Source organism: Mercenaria mercenaria, chromosome 17 (genome assembly GCF_021730395.1).
Source record: "Mercenaria mercenaria strain notata chromosome 17, MADL_Memer_1, whole genome shotgun sequence".
Lineage (NCBI taxonomy): Eukaryota > Metazoa > Mollusca > Bivalvia > Venerida > Veneridae > Mercenaria > Mercenaria mercenaria.
In genome coordinates, this window is record NC_069377.1 from 460,883 (window position 1) to 477,412 (window position 16,530).

General features: G+C 34.8%; 1 protein-coding gene across 1 annotated transcript; it reads right to left on the reverse strand.

The window, feature by feature from the left end:
- Positions 1–448: 448 nt before the first annotated feature.
- LOC128550184 (uncharacterized) lies at positions 449–16,252 on the reverse strand. Its single transcript, XM_053528656.1, has 8 exons — positions 16,033–16,252; positions 5,913–5,963; positions 5,469–5,593; positions 4,869–5,186; positions 4,402–4,505; positions 2,717–2,752; positions 2,147–2,212; positions 449–1,664 (listed from the first exon to the last, which is right to left on the reverse strand). The coding sequence occupies exons 1-6, from the start codon at positions 16,214–16,216 to the stop codon at positions 2,743–2,745; spliced, it is 792 nt and encodes a 263-aa protein (XP_053384631.1). The 5' UTR covers positions 16,217–16,252; the 3' UTR covers positions 449–1,664; positions 2,147–2,212; positions 2,717–2,742.
- Between the last annotated feature and the right edge of the window lie 278 nt (positions 16,253–16,530).

The window sequence follows — 16,530 nt, forward strand, 5'->3', positions numbered from 1 at the left end:
TTCAAGCTATATTTTAGTTATTTCATAGTAAAATGTTCCTTCCCGAAGTCCTTTCGTTTCCGAACTTTTACAGGTTTGATTTTCAAAATATAGCCATAAAATATGGGAAACTCACTAATAAAATGATTTTATTTCGTCGCCATTTGTTTTGATAGAAGAAAATAGTATCTAAATGTATTCACAATAAAATAAATGTCATCTGTGCGTCAGTCATCATTAACATTTTTTCTACAAGGAAAATCATCAATGCTGCGATATTAAAAAATGTTACATAGACGTTCAGTGAGATAGAGCATATGGAGTATGGACCATGTGTAGTGTTTTCATTTGTAGGTTTCTGACCTGGTACGCCCTTGTAATATGTACGTTACGGTTTGAGATGAAGGCCTGGTACCTGGTACCTTGGTTAGCTATAGGGATCAGGGCAGGTCAAAGAAGCTTACCGGACAATGTTCAAACTTTATTTCACTACTTTAAACATATTTGGAATGTTAGCTCCTATGACTGAAACATATAACCCTACTGTATATAAATATGCAAGTACACGTCCTTGTTTGAACAAAAGATCGGGTATCTGGAGTAGTTGTTCCGTGCCGGATATCTACAATTACTATAAATATACCCCCTTTCTCTGTATAAATGTCAATATAATCCCTTCCAATCTCAGAAGGGGCTAAACCTGCCATACATAATACGATGATGGCCCGAACTTAGTAGGCTGGACCAGAAGACAAAAAAAACTCGTGTGAAACGGTGAACTTTTTGACGCAAGGAACATCGTTACTAAAAAAGTAGCCGTTGAATATTTCTCCGTTTTCGATAGGAGTTGAATACAGGGTTTTGTATTCATTTATGAAAATACTGGCTGTTTTTCAGTACATATATATTTTATTAGACAATCAGTCTGCCTTGAATAGCTGTTTATACCATCGACTCACTGTACTTAATTTCTAAGTGGCTTACGAATTATTTCTTTTATTATACCAGAGTAAACTTTTATAAATTATTGTTTTCATGATTATACACGTTCAAAATGCTTTACACTAGACATTGAAGAATAATTTAGACAAATGGCCATTCTGAAAAAATGTCTTTGAAAGCTTGATACAAATATTAAAAATGTTTGTCATCACCGACTTCTAGGGTTCTAATACATCACCGATATCATTTAACTTTGTCGTCAATAGATATCCCGTTATTTTGGCTTTTTGTTACCCTAACAAAATGCATAATCCACTCATATTCACCACATTATGTTTAAAATAAATCCACTGAAATGTTCAATACTGCAAACAACGAGGGTGCTAAAGTGGTTCTAAATGAATACTCGGAATTTACATATTGGAACAATTTATATCTGGTGTAATGAGTTATGTCGCCTGTTGTTTGATTTTCGTTGTTTTGCTGTTATTTTCGTTGTCGCACGTGATTTATTTGTTACTGTATACATGTTGTAAGGCGATGTTTAAAAGTTATTGTGTTGCGTTTGTCCCCTGTCTTTGTTGTTCAGTGCGTAGATACATCTCTATCTTTTGACACAAACACATCTTTCCCTTTTTAACGTTGTGTCGGTTGTACGATGCATCTGGAAGGTCATCATAACTTTTGGACATCACTTTTGACATTTTTATTGCATATTGTTCAATTAAGTTTTCAATGTATTCCTAAAAAAAGAAATGAAGAAAGGAAAATAAATCATGTTCTTACTCCTAACATCTCAGTTCTGTAAATATTTATTTTTTGTTTAAATGTAGATGCGAGACATAAGGCGTTTCCGTGGCACAAATATTCTGTCCAGACGCCTGATTCGTTTATTATGAACTACAAAAAATATCAGATACTAGTAAAGCATTCTAACTGCTGTATATACAGTATCTGAAGGATGCGGAAAGACATCCACACATTTGTACGAAACGTTACAAATACAGTTAACGCAAAGTTTGTAGTAGGACCACAGGACCACATTCAATCAATACATTTGTACAAGATTCGCTTAAACTGGTTTCTAGGGGGACTAAGAAGAGTAAAAAGAGTATTTCTAATTACATCTTACAGTAATAATCTAGTATACACATAATGGTAGTAAGCTTAATTCCACCTGGTCATTTTACCTGACGACAAACACGCAAGAAATGTCCAGACATACCTTTGGTGAGATATTTTCATCCGCAGTTATGTTGTTATATCCTCTAATAATGTTTTCAAGGTAGTCCTTAAAGTAAAACAGCATGTTATGAGAAAGGTTACATTCTTTGATCAAATATTCCTTTTATAAAATTATCTCACGGTATAACGTTACAAGCCCGCCCGCCACGGTATAATATTACAAGCCCGCCGGCCCGCTTAGCTCAGTAGGGAGATTTGGTCTACGGATCACGGGGTCGCGAGTTCGATCCCCGGGCGGGGCGTATGTTCTCCTTGACGATTTGATAAAAGACATTGTCTGAAATCTTTCGTCCTCCACCTCTGATAATTCATGTGGTGAAGTTGGCAGTTACTTGCGGAGAACAGGTTTGTACTGGTACAGAATCCAGGAACACTGGTTAGATTAACTGTCCGCCGTTGCATGACTGAACTACTGTTGAAAAAAGGCGTTAAACCCAAAACAAACAAACAAAATAATGTTACACTCAAAAGAACAACTAAAACCTTATGAAGTCATTTATCATTTTATCTAATTCAAGCATCTTACAGTGATATTATTGTCAATATTTACCTGACATTTGCCGAAGTTATACCTGACTACGCGAAGCTTCGTACAAGTTAAGGTGTTAAGCACTTCACTGGCATTACTTACAATACTAAAAACTATATGTGTATGGAAATGTATGTATGGACACATTGATTCTCAATATATGTTTAATGACTTTTTTCTTTATGAAATTAATCCTACATAGAAAAAGTCAATGTTAATGATACCTTATGCAATTAAATTTGTTTATTTAAGATGCAATAAAACACACCAATGGTTTTTTTCCTTTGCATTTAAAACTGCTTATTTTACCATATTTGAATTTTCATGAAAACACAGTATTATAAATGTATCTTTTAAAACTGATATTCATTACTAAGAAATCATATATTTGCTATTTGAAACCCGTTTAAGTAACAAAGTCCCTATCCCTCTATCATGCGCTAAATTCCCTCATCTATTTAAGAAAAAAAGGCTTTTGCTAAAGTAATACATTTGTGCAAGCAGTTCAAATAATATATTAAAATTGAAATAAGTGAAAGAAGTAAATAAAAAAGAACTGAAAAACATAGTGATCCCCTTGGTGTTTGAACTCACCCCATGGAAAACGGAAAACGATCTTTAGTTTTGAGCATTAACCACTAGGCGCAAGAGCGAATTGGATAGTTCTTAGAAGGACATTTCCAATGAAGTTCTGAATCCTTTTGTTATGAGCAGTACTATGTCTATGATTATATCTTTAATGCCTTTTAAATACGAAAGGTTTAAGTCCATTTCATTTATTTCCATTCTTAACTGTCTTTTCGGTGTTTAAGCTTTTGACATTACCTTGCGCTGATCCTACATGGTTTGCATTTGTACATTGTGTCACAGTGGCTAATATTTGTACCAGCAGTGTTTTGGTAAAATAGATATCTGCATTGACATTGAATTCTAACTACATAACATCTGATGTTATTGATAGCTCAAGCAAACACTCAATATAAAATTGTAGCATTTCCAAATCCCACCAGATTTATTTTAAATGTTACATTTCGATCATATAACCAAACCTTGATTTGATAATTTGAAGCATTTACATGTAGCCGCTCTTGCAGATAGTCAATCCCCAGTTATAACTGGAGTTTTGCGGGAAGAACGTATCTCAATGCAAAAAAATGTTGTCAACACATGCATATTTTATGACATCAAAACATGTTTTACGTCTAATGAAATTAATTCAGATCCAGTATTTAAGCTGAATTTCAGATTATAATGTTATTTGATCAATTACGCATCCTATATAAAACAAGAAAAAACTCTTCAGTATTTACCATGACAATGGAAATAATAAATTTTTAACATTGCAGTTACTCCAAACATGTTCAATACAGCTGTACAGATAATTGCGAGGTAGGATTATTTTGGGGTCACTGATTGATCTCTAGTCATATATCTATATAATAAAAGATATGAGTCTAGATACTGTATAGTTTATAAACACCGCATTATAATATAGAGATTTTTACTCTAATGGAAAGATGGCACCAATATAAAACAAATAATGGAGTCAGAACTGTGTAAAGGAATACTAGGGCATAGAGCATTTCTATGTGGATTTCTGTTCTTTATTATCCGCTATATAATAATGCAGATGTTAGTGCTCATGAACATAACTGAGTATTTTAAGCTGAGATACCAGTTTCTTTACAAATGTACATGAAGGATACACTTGGTCGACGGTCTTTCCGTCCGCTGAAGACAATAAAGATGTCATTTTTATGCATCGTCTTGAGAAACGGCTATATATTTTAACCTGGAGGTCTATGTCTCTCTGTAATAAGAAATTATTATTTTCAATTTTTAATGATGATGTAGAGCTTTAAATCTAAAACAAAAGAACAGGACAGTAGGGATTTATTTTTCCTTTAAAAAAATAAGGAATGCGATGTCAAAGACATTCTTTAAATATTTAGTTGAATGGTAAACGCATATACGAGATAGAGACCTATACAAGTGAAATAAAAATGTTTTCGCTGAAAACTAATAGTTAGAAATTCAATATATGCATATTTAATCAGAACAGACGGATGAAAAGACGAAGGTCAATACAACTTTAGTTAAATGAAGATTAGAACATAACAAATATCGCACTATCTAACATTTTTTGAAATATTATTAAACAACGTTTATTTACCTTTTCTCGATGGCACAGTTTTGGAACAGCACACACCATCGCAATCAAAATGGCAATATATGTTTCACCAAGCGCCACTCCTAACATTCCTAATACACCATCTAAATCAAAGTGAGGTGTTTCATTGTCAGGTCTTTCTTGTGTACAAGTGGAAACAATGACTATAAAATATACCAAAGCGCCTAGCAACATCAACATTGGCGGAAGTAGGAAGAACACCCAGCAGCAAATGTTACGTTTCATTAGAAAGTAATAAGACTTCATAATGGCTTCCTTGTTCACAAACTTCACAACGTCTTTCAGTAAGCCATCAGGGACCTGCAACATAGAAAAGTGTAAAATGAAATTACAATGAAGGGATAAATTCCTTATTTACGATACTGATAAAACTTATTAACCACCATGTCAATTTCTCCTACTAAACATATTTCAATTGAAATGTTTTCTCTGTTTCTTACTATAAGTTAAATATTTCGTAACATTGTATGAATTCTTACAGCCATATTGCCTAAACTCAATAAAGCAAGTGTTTTTCACAAGAAAAGCCCTGTGAGAAATGTTTTATATATACAATGACTTAAAGCATCAGTCTATACGTACCTTCATGTGGCTGTCTGTTAGCAAGGTCAAAACATCTCTGTCGATACGAAACCTATACTTAGCAGGTCTGTTGAACCTAATATTGTCTCTTTGTAAAGGAAGTTCAACACTGTAGCCATTTTCAACTATAAAATTAGATTCCAAAAATCTTCACAGTAATGTTCAGTGTTGAAATATATGAGTTTGAAACAGGTTTTTAATTTGATGACTTTTTTTGGAGTTTTAGGTCCCCTTGTTATTGAATAATAATATTGGCATTATTTTGTATGAAAAGTCTTCAAAATCGTTAAAAGTCTTTAAAAATACACTATGTTGATTTTACAAATCGGCGATATTGGGGAATACAAATGTTCATTCTTGTAATAAAAACATTTATAACATGTATTATACCTTTCTGTAAATCTGTTCATAAGAGAAGATATATAATTTCATGGTAATACTTACACCTCGAAAACACATTTGTACATTCACCAGGAAACATGGTCGCATACAAATCTGAAAATATATCTTGCACTTCTGTAAAACAGTTTTATCGAAACTCGGCACTTTCTGGTCAACCTTAGACACGCGCGTTTCAGTTCAACAGATAACGACTTGGGACAATATAGATGCGAAATATCTTCCTTTATGGTGACTTGTGATTTCGTCAATTATCGGCCAACATTACTTTCAGATGGTCAACAAAACACTTCCTGAATGCTTCTTTCGGTTTACCCACAAAAACTTTAACATATAAAGTACAAATTTCTTTCAGTCTTTTGAACGTACTTTTAAGTGTGTAGTCACGTTAAAAAGTTTATTAACGTCGATAATTTCACTTATTTTACAATATTAACACGACGTGTCAATGCGCATGTAATAAAAGATAATTAGCTTTGCATGCGTTTTTTTTTTTTTTTCAGAATAAACTTGCCCGTTCAATATCTCTGCTGCAGAGCTTATGCATATTTCACGATGCGCATTTTACGAAACAAAGTTAATATCCTACAAATAATTTGTCCGAACTGCAACGTCTTGCACATCAGTACAGATATGGGCAGTGTTGTTTTTTATTCCTAAATCTACTTTTAAATTGATACAAACGCATAGTTGTGGGCAAGCAGATGAACTGTAATGACTGAAAAGAAAACGAACGACTTAAGCGGTAAACACGAGTTATTTCCCGTCAAGACTGAAAATAGCATAATCTTCGATAATACTCAACATGAGGGATGAAATTACGAGGAAAAAGAAGAGAGGGCGCTACCTTGTGTTGTGTTGTTGCCTTATGGAAAGAGTTGAAGTCGGATCGATTCCCGATTGAGGCAGTGCCTTATTTCATATTAATGTTGTCATCGTTTCAGCAACAGTCGTGGATAAGATCTGTTCTGTTGTTCTGACCAATAAAGTAGTTTTTTAAGGATTGTGAACCATTTACATTTTTAGAGAAAGCTATCTGTTGTCGCATTAGTTTTGGCGTTGGGCGGATGGTTCTATATTATCATTTTCTACTGTACAGCACATAATTTAAAATAGTGTGAGACCCAGGGATTAAATTTTCAAGAGAAAATATCACTGAGTGACAATATCAATTGATGATTGAAAAGACAACTTCCGTTATAAATAATTCAAATAGAAGAGACTGAAGTTGGTGCATGACACCAAAATGGTGAATTTCAGTCCATTTTCTTACAATTAATGTATGATATTTCGGTAACTGTAGGCAGTAGTCCATAAAAAAGGTTCTTCTGTTTAGTACTCCAAACATTTTATCAAAAATCAAGTCCAATAACACCATTTAGAATACTGAACATATTCTGTTAGGTTGTTATATATGTTAATGACAATCGACAATCGACATTCGCCGTTTATATAGGAAAAAACAATGTCGAGCACAGCTCGACACTCGCCATTTATATAAGGAAATCTAATGTTCAGCTGGAAAGTTTAGCCAGCTAGACATTCAGCTCGACATTCGTTTTTATATAGCGTAAACCAATGTCGGCCTGGAATGTTTAGCCAGCTAGACATACAGCTCGACATTGGCCATTCATATAGGGAAATCGAATGTAGATCTGGAATGTTTAGCCATCTAGACATTCAGTTCGACATTTGTTTTTATATAGCGAAAGCCCATGTCGACTTTTATATAGGGAAATCGAATGTCGAGCTGAAATGTTTAGCCAGCTAGTCATTCAGCTCGACATTCGCCATCTGTATAGGGAAATCGAATGTCGAGCTGGAATGTTTAGCAAGCTAGACACTCAGCTCAAAATTCGTCACTTATATAAGGAAATCGAATGTGAGCCGGAATGCTTAGCTAGCTCGACATTCTTTTTTAAATAGGGAAATCGAATGTCGAGCTGGAGTGTTTGGCCAGTAGACATTCAGCTCGACATCCGTCATTTATATAAGGAAATCGAATGTTGAGCTGAAATGTTTAGCTAGCTAGACATTCAGCTCGATATTCGTATTTATAACAATGTTTTGCGAATTTTGGGGTCAAACTTCTTCGTCGCTATGCCAACCAGATATCGCGCCCATGTTTTTGTCACGTGGTCAGACTGAAATCGGACACGATCCACCGAAGGGGTTTTGGCTCTGACCCTACTTCCGGTTCTCACCTATACCACATCCACTTGGGACTTGGTTTTTATATAGTCATGAGGGGAAACCGAATGTCGAGCTGATATGTTTAGCCCGCTAGACTTTCAGCTGGACATTCGTCATTTATATAAGGAAATCGAATGTCGGGCTGGAATGTTTAGCTAGCTCGACATTCAGTTCGACATTCGTTTTTATATAGGAAAACCAAATGTCGACCTTGACTGTCCTGTAAGCTAGACATTCAGCTCAACATTTGTTTTTAAAATAGGAAAAACCAATGTCGAGCTGAATATGAAACTAGTTAAACACATCAGCTTGACATTCGATTTCCTTATATTAACGACGAATGTCGAGCTGAATGTCTAACTGGCCAAACATTCCAGCTCGACATTTTTTTTTCCTATTTAAATGGCGAATGTCAAGCTGAATGTCTAGCTAGCTAAACAATCCAGCTCGACATTCGATTTCCCTATATAAATGGCGAATGTCGAGCTGAATGTCTAGCTGGCTAAACATTTCGGCTCGACATTCGGTTTCCATCTATAAAAACGAATGTCGAAGTGAATGTCTAGCTGGCTAAACATTCCAGGTCGACATTGGTTTTCGCTATATAAAAACGAATGTCGAGCTGAATGTCTAGCTGGCTAAACATTCCAGGTCGACATTTGATTTCCCTATATAAATGGCGAATGTCGAGCTGAATGTCTAGCTGGCTAAACATTCCAGATCGACATTGGTTTTCGCTATATAAAAACGAATGTCGAGCTGAATGTTTAGCTGGTTGAACATTCTAGCTCGACATTGTTTTTTCCTATATAAACGGCAAATGTCGATTGTCGGTTGTCGATTATCTAGCCAACTTCCTACGCATGATTTTGGCGGCTATCTTATATTTTAAATTTGTGTAGGAGAAATTTTGTTAACCTTAAGTCTGGAAGAACTAGGGAAGTGAGTGCGTATGCGCGGAGTGAAGACGTGTTTTCCAGCTGGCTCGTGAAAAAATATCATTCGAAACAGTTTTCTATTTAAATTTGGATTTTTAGTGATTTATACCACCATAGTTGTTTTTACCTGCACTGCCAAATTTAGTTTTGATTAAATGAAGTGTTAGGACGTTTTTTAAGCCGTGCACCATACCCCATCCATTATTTCATCATGGCCGCCATCTTGAAAAAAAAAGAAAATTGTACATTTATCTCCATCCGTGTCTTTACTATGCCTTCTAATTGTGGCTTTCTTGACGTACTTTGTTCAGACTAACCAGCATCATCATGTGTCCTCGCTAACTTTGACATTCTCATCAGTAAAATCGCTTAAAAATAGATACTCTATACCGTTTGACCGTGTAACTTTTCGCCGAACATTTCATCATTGGCACATCGTAAAAATAGTACCTTATTAGTGCTCATAATTATACTTTCAGGAGACGTTGAAATTAATCCAGGTCCTGCCCAGAAAAAAGTTTGGCCTTGTGGTTTATGTCAGTTACCTGTGACTTTGTCCAAGGGAGGGGCCGCTTGCGACGATTGTAGTGTATGGCACCACATGTCGTGCATTTCTCTATGCAGTAAAGATATCAGAGACCTGGAACGCTCCAGTATCTCTTGGTTGTGTTGTAAATGTGATAACATAAATTGTGACAGTTTTACTTTCAGAAGTTATGAAACCCAAACATCGAACTTTTTTTAACCTTTGTCGAATCTAGACAGCACAGTTGATTCAGTGTTTAGCCCACTACACACGAGTAGCCATAGAGACCGTTTTTCACCAAGTAAATACCAACACAGCAAGTATACTTTTTCAGTATCGTCAAAATGTCGGAATTCCAGCAGTGACAATAAGCAACACTCTACACCTGACAAGTTATCAAGTAAGCAAAATTTAAGAATTATGACAATTAACTGTAAAAGTGTGGAAGAAAATAACGCGGAATTTAAAGCTGCTATAAACTATATCAAACCTGACATTATTTGTGGTACTGAGTCGTGGTTGAGAGGTATCAAACCAGGGAAGGCTCCTAGCCAGGATGCTATTAAAAACTCTGAAATATTCCCAGAAAACTATATAGTATATCGCAATGACAGGACTACTAGGGGTGGTGGAGTATTTGTAGCAGTACAGTCAAACATCACATCTACTGAATGTATAGAAAATATAACAAAATGTGAAATAGAAACTGTCAAAATTAGTTTGAAAGGTAAAAGAGACTTATACATTTCATCATTTTATATGGCGAAAAGGAACACTGAAGATTTAGACCAACTTCACAACGCTTTAAATTTAACTGAACAGAAAAAACATATTTTGTGTGGAGACTTCAACTGTCCAGACGTAAACTGGGATACATTAGAGAGTTTGAGATTTCAACCTTCGCCTTCCCCTTCAACGTCTCTTGCGAAGCTAACGTATAAAGTTGAAGTTCGATTAAAATTCCTTGAGATTTCAAATTTTAGAATGAACCTTACTTCTTTTAATCCGCCCATTCAATTTATTCGTAATTATGATCGTTTTTTTCGTGCATTTTGTAAAGTTTCTACTTTTTCTATTGATATCAATTGTCCGAAAGGGCAGGACTTTTACAAGAGGTTTTAAAAATGAAAATTAAATAAAAACATTTCAATTAACTATCATCTATTCATCATATTAGTGCGATAACGATAAAATAAATAAATAAAAAAAAAACAATGTGAACAATGTAAAAACTCGTTGGTGTTGCTCCGAATATTTAGGTTTTATATGAAATGATGTCAGTATACAATCCACGATTGTAAATCATACACGAGAGGAAATAAAACTGACAAACATATCAACGTATTCTATTGTTGATGGTGTTCTTGAAAGATAATACAGTGAATATTTTTAAACAAAAATATGAGACACCAACTATTACAAATGCATTTCTCGATATACTTTGAACACAAAAGGCATGACAATAAAATATAAAGGACGGATTCATCCGTAATGCTGTTGACTAGTATTTCATAGTTTTTCTTAAAGGTAATCTTTACTTTGAATTGGTACTTTGTACATCGAATGATAACATGAGCCAGTATACACAATATATGAATACATTTAACAAGCGATTGAAACAAATGTATTATACTCTCGTGATATCATACGTTTTGGCATCATGATACTCTGTATGACTCTGTATAATGTAAAACTCTCAGACAGCACAATATAATCGTGCGAAGTCACCAGTTGTCTAGCGAAACAGTCAAGAAATGTTAGGTGGCGACGAAAAATGTCGCACAAAATAACATGTGGGCATATACACGTATTTGTTTGAATACAATTTTTTATAAGTACAGCATGTACAGTTCAAGGGATTTTGGTTAGAGGGACACCAACTTGAAAGAAGAGGCCACCCATTTCAGGGATGGGGTGGTGGTGGTGGGGGGGGGGGGGTCAAACTGAGTTTCAAGACCGATTTTCTTTGTAAAATGTAAGAATCAAAGGGGGGACTGACCAGGCTCTTGGTCCGTGCATGTGCAATGGAGTTATCCCATACGGCTAACGGCAAACTTCTCGCATCATGATATCATAGATCTGAAATTGTCTGATACTTCAGAAGAATTTTCCGTCTTACTAGTACCATTTTATATTTATAATTAAAACCCAATTGTCGTATTAAGTGTCAGACAGAAACGGATTGATTGTATTTGGAAGTAAAAATAAAATGTTCCACCAAATGATAATAGCGCGTTATTATTCATTTTTCAAGTAAAATGGCTGTCATGCCATGTGTCTCCATCCAGATTTCAGTCTTTGATGCAGAGTATGTGGACAGAGTAGATGCAAAAAAAACTGAAGTTTTGACTTTCGTAAAATCATATCTCCTGACGTTCAAAACTTCACTTCATATGGCAAAAAGGCCCACCTGGTATAATCGATACCGCCTGGGGACACAAATATGCCGTAGAAGTTAAAGTCTGAACAAAATCTCAAAGTTTCTCAAAATCAGTTGGTAACTTCATACTTCCAGGTTCAATTCAATGTATTTAGTTAAAGTCATTAGTCATACAAAACTTCATTATTCTCATACTTGATGATAGTGTTTCGCATCAAATTTAGTCTAATTATACATATGGATAATCGAATAACTTAATAAGCAGAAATCCTGAAATTAAGCTTTTTATTTCACATAGTAATAAAGAGAAGTCTTAGGCCTACTTGATATTACATGGAAAACTTTAGTAGCAACGTCTGATATAAATAAAATACACGCATATCGGTGACGTTTTACCCCAAATATATATGAGAGACGTTGAAGGGGAAGGCGAAGGTTGAAATCTCAAACTCTCTATTATCGGTACCAAACAATACTTTGTTGTGTTGAGCGACCTGTGGAGTTTCCACTTTTTCTATTCTATGCAAGATAGACCTGTACAGCAGAAGCTTATTGAAACTTCGGTCGAAAATAATTTAACACAAGTTCGTGGTCAACCTACTCGCCAAGGAAATATTTTAGACTTAGTATTTTTAACCATTCCATCCTTAGTGAAAAGCTCAGTTAGTGTGCCAGGTATTTCAGATCATGACATTGTTGTGACAGATTTAGATATTAAACCAGTGTATACAAACACTAAACCACGTAAAATCTACATGTTCAACAAGGCAAACTGGGACAATTTAAAACTATCATGTAAACAGATTAGTGATACAATCATTTCACTACCCAGCATAGTAAACATTGACTCTGTTTGGGATCTCTTTAAGAAAGATATTTTGAAATCAATAGAGGAAATTAGCCATCTAAAACTGTTAAAAGGAAACACATATTACCATGGCTGAATTGTAATTTAAAAAAAGTCAATTAGGAAAAAAACAGGTATTAAAAACAAGCAAAGAAAACAGGAAACTGGATCAAATATAGGAATATTCAAAAAGAATGTAAGCAATTATTTAGAAAAGCTGAATGGGAGTACGTAAATAACACCATCCAAAAAGGCCTTGATAATAAAAACTCTAAACTATTCTGGAAATATGTCAAATCTAAGAAACAGGAAAATATTGGTGTTTCCCCACTGAAAAATAACGGTAATCTTATTACTGACTCTAAAAGCAAAGCAAATATTCTAGTGGAACAGTTCCAGTCAGTTTTCTGTAAAATAACGGGAACAGCAAATGAAAGTAAACTTAAATATGGTAAAAATGTCATACCATCCATTCCAGAATTAAAACTTACTGAAAAAGGAGTTCTGAAATTACTTCTAGACTTGAAAATATCTAAAGCTATGGGTTCAGACAAAATACCTCATATTGTGTTGAAAACTTGTGCTCAAGAACTTGCACCTGCAATAACAAAAATTTTTAAGTTTTCTGTGGACAGTGGATCACTACCGACAGATTGGAGAAATGCCAACACTAGTCCAGTATTCAAAAAAGGGGGCAGACACCTTGCAGAAAATTACCGTCCTGTGAGCCTAACAACTGTTTTGTGTAAAACGTTAGAACATATTATATGTGGTCACCTACTAAGCCACTTTGAAAATCATTCAATACTCACAGATAGAAATCACGGTTTCAGGTCAGGATACTCGACAGAAACTCAGTTATTAGTAACTATGAATGACTTATTAGTATCTTATGATAAAAAATGTCAAGTGGATATAGCAATATTAGATTTTTCTTAGGCTTTCGATACTGTTCCACACGATAAATTATTGCAAAAACTAGACAATTACGGTGTCCGTGGAAATTTACTACATTGGCTACAATCCTTTCTGAAAGATAGAGTTATGAACGATGTCGTAGAAGGTGAACACTCGTTAGTGTAGATGTTGAATCCGGAGTTCCCCAAGGTACAGTCTTCGCCCCCCCCCCCCCCCCCTTATGTTTTTATGTCACATAAACGATCTTCCAGATTCCGTTAAATCTACAGTGCGCCTGATTGCTGGTGATTGTTTATTATACAGACCCATCCGTTCACATAATGACCATCTTCTTCTACAGAATGATCTACACGCACTAGAAAAATGGGCGAACTTATGGGGCATGAAATTTAATGCCAAGAAGTGTTATATTTTAAGTATCCGCCAGAAGTCAAATTTCTTCTACGAGCTAGATAAAACCATCTTACAACAATTGGACTCAAATCCCTACCTTGGATTAACTATATCAAAGGATCTTACATGGGAAACACATATCACCAATATGTGTAAAAAAACAAATTCAACTTTAGGATTTTTCAAACGGAACCTTAGGAATTGTGCCCAAGACTGTAAGAAACTTGCATATATTTCACTTGTCCGGTCAACACTTGAGTATGGGTCAATTATCTGGGATCTATACTACGTTAAGGATATCAACTCCCTGGAGAAAATTCAACGCCACGCAGCAAGGTTCATTTTAAAAGACTATCACTCCAGAGAAGATTGGTGTGTTACTGACATGTTACAAAGACTCAACCTGGACAGCTTGCAGGAAAGAAGACAGCAGGCTAGACTAATTTTTATCTATAAAATCATCAGGGGTATGGTGCCGGCAATTAACAAGAACAGTTATTTAACACCAGTACTTAATAAAAGACGAATACGTCCTAAAATTATAAGTGACAGCATCAGCTCAAACATCGTTGAAAAATTCTGCTTTAACCACTCAAACTGTTTCAAAGTAAATAACGCCAACTCAGATCAATACAGACATTCTTTTTTTATTAAGGCAGTGCAGGACTGGAATAGACTGAAAGACAATATCGCATGCGCAGAAACAGTAGAGAGCTTTAAAACAGCTCTCACACATCGTTACTGAACGATCCCACTCACCCCGACGCCTTATACCAGAAGTGGTCCTGCGTCGTATACCCTACAGATACAGATACAGAACCAACAATTCATTATTTTGCTTTCTTAGACTTTGTATTTATATTTAATTGTACCTTTAAGTTATTAATATTGCGCCCACTGGTTGCTTAAACTCCGAATAATCAATAACTTATAGGAGCAAAATTTTGCATTTTGACGTTTTGTGAGATTTTGTTAACAAAAACATTTTTCATAAATGATGACATTTTTCCTTAAAACTAGCGTAAGAGTAAACAATGTGAATTGGATTCATGGGCCGGAAAGCTGGTGTTACTGAGACAATATTGCAATTAATTGACATTGGCCGAGATTATGTGGCCATAAACAGACTTGTTACGGACTTTATACACTGATATTAGAGTAAACTACGATTTAAACGTACTGTATTTTAAGCCTGTTCCAACTCGCTGATTATCAACAACTACATGACAATGACAAAACAACTTTTGTAATCCTAAGGTTTAAGTATTAAATAAACAAAAACCGTGCGATCTTTTGCTTTAGCAGATAAAATTTTAACGTTTAGGGCCGTTACATTATATTTACACCTGTTAATGTCACAAAATCTGAAAGTTATAGTAGTGGTCACCTATACCAAATTGCCCCGTGACCACATACTCTGTATTTGTTTATAAAAATCTGTAGAATAAATGTTAGACATGTAAAGTGCAATATTGCTTTATTCCAATTATCTCCTATCATGTGAATAAAATCGGATACAAACAGTCCAAATAAATATTTTGGAACTACCGGAACTCTTTTGCGTACGTATAAATTCGGAAAGATTTTGTTCAGAAAAACATGTACATGTATAGTAATTTGTATTTAAACCACAATAGCACGATTTTTACAAACTCGAATTAATACAAATTTGAATTTTTGATTTTTTCACTATTTAGCAATTGATAATGAGTGTTCCAAGATATGTACTTTTATAAAATTAGTCTTGTGATATGTTGTTGTTATTAAAACCACTATAAAATTGCAATATGACATCTGTTTCAACATGATTGCTAATTGAAAACTTAAAAAATGTAGTTTAACCATACTTAACAGTTAATCTGCATGTGTTTAAAATAATAACAAAACATTTTATGGATAAATATTTGCTATACCGTAAATCATATTCTATAGGTACTTTCTTTATTGATAAAGATTAAGTAGAAAAATACCTGAACATGCAACCGATTCTGCAATCCTACTTGAAACATCAAAAGCTGCCGATCCTACGGCGTTAACAAACGTCAGGTTGGAAATAATCGATACTTGATCATCGTTAAAGTCTTCAAGTAGAACTGGAACAATGCATCGGCGTCCACCGATGCGGCTAAAGCAATACTTCGTTGATACGTACATATTTCGTCTTTTGCAAAACACTGCGACAAAAATAGAACAACTTTTGCTGACTGCATCATTCCCACTCTTATAAACTCAAATCTGTCATATCCTGGTTTGCAATCTCTTGCTTCGTATAAGCACTTCAACTTAAAACTTTCTGTTAGAAGAGATACAATTTCAGAAACTTTTTCACTATCATCTTCAGCCGCCACGATAAAGAAATGGTATCTTTTTTCCATCTGGTAATGGCGGTCGTTGCTGCTTTATGTGGTGATCTATGTTTTGGTCCTTCATCCTTTAACAGTTGATATATTGAGATACGTGCATTTATA

Bases quoted from the DNA above. Each gene is read 5' to 3' on its own strand.
- LOC128550184 (XM_053528656.1), bottom strand. From the start codon at position 16,216: ATGTACGTATCAACGAAGTATTGCTTTAGCCGCATCGGTGGACGCCGA. The intron at 5,594-5,912 runs GTAAGTATTACC...CTAATTTTATAG, and splicing joins TACAAATGTGTTTTCGAGGT to TTGAAAATGGCTACAGTGTT. The intron at 5,187-5,468 runs GTACGTATAGAC...TCTATGTTGCAG, and splicing joins TAACAGACAGCCACATGAAG to GTCCCTGATGGCTTACTGAA.